General features: G+C 33.8%; 1 protein-coding gene across 5 annotated transcripts in view; it reads right to left on the bottom strand.

Moving 5' to 3' along the window:
* The window catches only part of WDR35 (WD repeat domain 35), a 70,782-nt gene that overhangs the window by 5,356 nt on the left and 59,426 nt on the right, over positions 1-6,000 (bottom strand). For all 5 annotated transcript variants that reach the window (XM_032294047.1, XM_032294048.1, XM_032294049.1 and 2 more), the window contains 4 exons: positions 5,424-5,534; positions 4,296-4,460; positions 2,995-3,135; positions 2,125-2,281 (listed from right to left, as the gene is read on the bottom strand). In XM_032294047.1, the coding sequence (XP_032149938.1) occupies positions 2,125-2,281; positions 2,995-3,135; positions 4,296-4,460; positions 5,424-5,534 (574 nt within the window). The remainder of the gene's footprint in view (positions 1-2,124; positions 2,282-2,994; positions 3,136-4,295; positions 4,461-5,423; positions 5,535-6,000) is intronic.

The raw sequence follows: 6,000 nt of genomic DNA, 5'->3' as shown, positions 1-6,000 counted from the left end.
AAGTCCAATATTAATATTAATGCAATTCTAATCTGATCCAATAGGACTTCATTAAAACCTCCCCAACCCTCAAAAAGACTGTAAAGTTGATCTAGATGAACAAATACAAGACAACATTCAAAAAATATTTTTTAAAAAGGAATAATGAAGGTGCATTTAAATACCAGATATTAAAATGTAAAAGTAAAGAAGCTAGTAGTGGCACAGAAATACATGAATAGAAAATAGGAAGAGATTAAGAATATGTATAAATTTAGTTTCATGAAGGTAGAATTTCAAATCTGTTAAGAAAGAATAAACTCAATACATGGTGTCAGGATAACTTAACTGTTATAATAAACAATATTTAACAAACTTAAAGGAAATCCTAAGCATGGCTCCTGAGAGAAAACTATAAAGTAAAAGACTGATATGGCGATATAAAAATATTAATATCATCATCACAGCTACCACTTATTGAGAGCTCACAAAGTCCAGGCAGCAGGCAGCGTAATAAGTGAGTTTTCTTTTCGTGAACTTCTCAATCATTAAAATAACTACATGAGGAAGATACTATTATCCTCTCTTTACACAAAGAGTAACTGAAGCTTAGAAAGGTTAAGTAATTATAACTTATAAATGCTAGGGAAAATCAATATATATGAAAGAGGATTATTACATATGGTCTCTAAAGAGCTCTTATAAAAATAATTAAAAATCAAAATCATCCCTCATCCCTATAGAATTCCAGAAATATTCAAATAAAAGGATTTCTCTAAAAGTTTTTTTTTTTTTTTTTTAAGATCATGCCATTGGAAAACAGATTCATGATATATTAGGATTAGAGTGTGATATGCATTTGGTGATGATCTGAGCAGCAAATGAATGATGTCACCAATGTAACAGAGGAAGGGTGAGGTGATCATGACAGTGCTTGCCATGGCCAAGCTGAAAGACCAGTAATGACTTAGTAATCCATATGCTTTGGCTTATAACATAATTATCAGAATTATGCTCTCTGGAGTTCATATATCTAAACTCTAGAATATTGTTATTGTTAAGAAATTGAGATCCTGATACTACATGTAAATAATCTTCTATCAGGAACAGTACACAAATACCATGGAGTATTAGGTAGAATGTTTACACAGATCTGTGTTTAAGGATGAGGAAAGAACTACAATATACTGCTAAGGGGGAAAAGCATGCGCCAGCATGTAGAAACATCTAAAAGGAAGTTTACCTAAACCTTAGCAACGATTATCTCTGGGTGATAGGATTATTTTATACATTATTAGATTATTTTACTTTTTTTTCCATATTTTCCTGTTTTGGTTGAAATTATAAGTATCACTTTTATGAAATGCAAGATGAAAGCTATAGACATATATATGTAAAATATGGAAATATTTTAAAACATGGTTCTCAAAAAGTACATAAAACTATGCTGTTATATGCCCAAAACTGTAAAAAACAAAATTATCTTAATATGTGTATTAAATATATACATGTACATATATTTTTCTCCAAAAAATATGAATGTGACTATCAAGTGTTTAACTTTGAATGGCTAGCCATATGAATGCTATACACATTCTTTTTGCTTATCTCAAATTTCTGACATTTCTGTGAACTATGTGTTTTTTTCTGAATTAAAAAAAAAAAAAACTTCAGCCAGGTGCAGTGGCTCAGGCCTGTAATCCCAGCACTTTGGGAGACCGAGGTGGGTGGATGACGAGGTCAAGAGATTGAGACCATCCTGGCCAACATGGTGAAACCCTGCCTCTACTAAAAATTCAAAAATTAGCTGGGTGTGGTGACTGGTGCCTACAGTCCCAGCTACTCAGGAGGCTGAAGCAGGAGAGTCGCTTAAACCGGGCAGGTGGAGGCTACAGTGAGTGGAGATCCCACCACTGCACTTCAGTTTGGCAACAGAGTGAGACTCCGTCTCAAAAAACAAACAAACAAAAACTTCAAAATGGGAATGCATAAGACAAATTATATATAGCATAATCTCAAACATATGAAAAAAAATCCATAGGAAAAAATGTTACTGAAGGCCATGTAAAGGCAAATTGAAGAAGCTGGCCCTTCATACTTGATTTATAATTTTCAAACATACTATACACGTCAGGACAGGCCCACCTGTCTTCAGTGCTGTGTCCACATATCCCTCATAGAGCTGCCTCTGTGCAAGTATGAAGAAGTGGTAAGCCTCAGCCCCTCTCCATGCATTATCTGTGAAACGATCTGTTGTAGACAGAACTTCTTCTTCCAGCAAACCAGCCAAGGCAGACGTGGCCTACAAGTAAAGTCAGCCCACACTTTCCGTCAGCACAAACACACACGCAGTACCAACTCCCAAATAGCAACAGTCATTAAAGTATCTAAATGAGCAGATTTTATCATTACAAAACTATGATTACAGACTTTCTTTTTAAAAGATGACTTATTACTCTGCCACCCAAGCTGGAATGCAGTGGCATGGTCATAGCTCACTGTAGTCTCAAACTCATGGGCTCAAGTTCTCCCACCTAAGCCTCCCTAGTCACTGAGATTACAGGCACAAGCCACTGCATCCAAGACAGACTTAATTTTTTATTGTAATTCATAGTTTGTTAAACTGGTATAATTAAACTTTAAAATATAACTGATTACATTTTAAGTTAGTAAGAAATTCATTTACACATTAAAATAATATATCTAGGAAAGTTTTTTAAACTCACTGATTAGAAAGAAGGATTTCCCAGGTAAGAAAAATTTTTTAACAAAAATAAGACACTAAAGCAAAGACTACAGATTAGTATTACAGAAAAACAGTTTCAATATTTCTAAGGAGAAATTTCCAAAATTGAATACTAATCCTAAATCAGTCATTCTTTTTATTCATTTCATTTAAGAAAACAAATGCAGACATGCAAATGAAATGACCTGTCCACAAGAGAAGTTTGATAGTTTCCTTTTTCTTTCTTAAATACTTCTGAGGGTTTAATGCTACTTAACATGCTACCTTACCTCTGAATTTTTTCCTCTAGCTTTTCCTCGCTGGGCATTCTTCATCTGTTCATGGTGTTGCTCTACAAGTAAGGCTGACAGTACATACAGCTTTTTGACACGCAAAGGTTTTGTTCCTTTCTTTGCCTCTTCATCTGCAATCTTTAAACATTTTTTTTAATTGAGGGAAGTTACTTATCTTTATTTGTACAAATAGAATCATTTCCAAAACTAACAAATTTGATTCCCTAAAAAGGGAGGAAAATCAGTAAGAAGGAATATAAATACCACCTATTTAAGATAAATATTTTAAAACTCATATTCTTTTCATTAGTACTTACAAGTATTTAGTTCTTTCCTTAATATTTAGCCCTAGGAGTTGGAACTTAGATCCATCTTAGAAAATAGAGGTGCCGTTAAATAACTAAATTCGAATAAAGAAAGTGCTGATGAAATAGCTGTTATATTCCATAACACAGAGATTTTTTTTTTTTTTTTTTTGAGACGGAGTTTCACTCTTGTTACCCAGGCTGGAGTGCAATGGCGGGATCTCGGCTCACCGCAACCTCCGCCTCCTGGATTCAGGCAATTCTCCTGCCTCAGCCTCCTGAGTAGCTGGGATTACAGGCACGCGCCACCATGCCCAGCTAATGTTTTGTATTTTTAGTAGAGACGGGGTTTCACCCTGTTGACCAGGATGGTCTCGATCTCTTGACCTCGTGATCCACCCGCCTCGGCCTCCCAAAGTGCTGGGATTACAGGCTTCAGCCACCGCGCCCGGCCAACACAGAGATGTTTAAAATAATGTTCCAAATACACAAAGATACAATGGTGTTAACACGATGTATCCTTCAGAAGCTGAAATTTATTTAAATAATTTTGAGATAAATTTTTCCTTTTTCATTAAACCAAATGGGAATAAAATAGAATGTAAAATGTATATACATTAATACTGTACTAATTATCTTCCCTCCAAATAAATATTATATAAAGTGTAATATTTAAAATTTGTACATTTAAAAAGACTCAAAACCCTATTATCAACAAAATTTAATTCCCTATTGTAGAAATTTGTACTTAGTCTCAGCAATTTCTTTAACTCTTTGTTAACCCCATTATTCAACAAACAATTGTGTAGGTATTAGTAAGTTGCTAATATTAATAAACAGCTTTGTAAAGGCAATAAATAATACAAAAATAACATATACAGTAGTAATAAAACCAGAGTGGTTTTGCTGTAAGGAAATGGAGAATGTGCTCTTTCATATATTAAAAAATTGTGACTGGAACAAATCAAATACTCACCAAGATTTTTACATTACCTTAAACATCAGTTTAGCGGCATCAAAAAAGTAATTGGCTTTCCGATAGAGCTCTATGGCATCAAGCGTTTTATTCTTTTCCAGTAAATGAGATGCATACCTAGCTAACAAAGATCCAATTTCTTTCATACTATGATTTTTAGCCAATTCAACAGCTTTGTTCCACTAGGAGAAAAATTACACTATTCAGTCACCCAAGTATTTACAGTCACATATATCATAAAATTCACACAATAAAGCTTTAAGTTTATAAAAAACACTGCTTCAAAATTAAAAACTGGTTTGTTTTAAAAATTGCATTTAAAATCACAGCAACATAAGTTCTATAAGCTAAGCATATGTCAAAATGATGAAATGATCTCTAAGACTCTGATTTGCTTAAGAAATGCATGTGAAAATGAAAGTTTGAAAGTTTACCATCATACTAATCTTGTAATTCTAATTTTGCAAAACTTCAAGCGAGAAAAAGATACACTTGTTTACATTTTATAGTAAAACAAGATATGCAACTTCAGTTGTGAAAATGTCCTATCAGATTTAACATTTAAAAATTATTTTTATAAAGCAAATGGGGTTTTAAAAAATACTTTAAGGAAAATAATAAAAGAATACATTGATAGTCAATAGTTTCTATAGTAACTCTGTATTTTTTGTTTAATTTCAGCTCTTAAAAATATCAAATGTATGCTTTCTATAAAGGAAAAGGAAAATAGATTTGCCAAAATAAATATTGATAAAGTAACTCAATTCCTTCCTCAGGCAATGACCGACCATTAACTGGTCCTTCTTTGGAAACAAAACCCAACCCTAATAAAACGCAGAAAATTATGAAATTACTTCCAGATAAAAACTTACCAGACTAAAAGCACTGGGTTTGTTCATGCTCCCAGACTGAGCTGGTTACGAGTAGGTCACCCCTCATAGTAGCACTTTAAGAGGTAAGTGCAACTTTCTTGGTCCTCAACTAAGAGAATACCTGCCTAGCTTCTTTCATAAAATTCTTGTCAAGCTCTCCCACCCTTACATTGGCAATAATCTTTAAAAGATCACTATGATGACTTTAATTTTGCTTTGACTTAAAAATTCCTAAGACAACAAGCCACACAGACAGTAAGTTTCAGTTCCTACTTGGTTTAGATGTACGCAGGTATCTACCGCTGCCTTTGGTTGACCACATTTCAAAAATGCAGTCACTGCTTGTTCACACATTCCAACTCTGACAAACATTTGTGCTATTTCCTGTACAAACAAAACAATACTATCAGATTTCACAGACCATGGAAATTACTTATATTTTAATTTAATAAAAATCCATAGGGACATATGAGTATTAAACGTTACTGTTAGTTACAGAGTTTTCTGTAAACAGATGCAAGAGCAGAGGATACAAATCTGAACGGATACTAAGGCATCACCTTCTATAAAACCAGAGCTTCATTGGCTCAGGCTGTGGATCTGATTTTTAACCAGGTCCTGAAAACACTGCACTCCTTTCTTCTCTCAGTTCAGTAGCTAGTACACAGAAATGTCAAGCTCCAAAATAAATCCCCCAATAGTGGGTGAAAAAAACCTTCACGTCAATTGGTGGTATACTCAGTGCTAACCATTAACTAGAGACTTAAGGGAAATCTCACAGAGCTGTCAAATACCTCTATAAAGAAATGTCCGAGAGAAGTCTGCCATTAATCAGTTTAAGAAGCTAGAC

This window comes from Sapajus apella, unplaced genomic scaffold (genome assembly GCF_009761245.1).
Source record: "Sapajus apella isolate SASKATOON/1434 unplaced genomic scaffold, GSC_monkey_1.0 scaffold31, whole genome shotgun sequence".
In the NCBI taxonomy this organism is placed as follows: Eukaryota; Metazoa; Chordata; class Mammalia; order Primates; family Cebidae; genus Sapajus; species Sapajus apella.
Note: the sequence above shows the minus strand (reverse complement) of the source record. Positions and strands in the feature narration are given on the sequence as shown.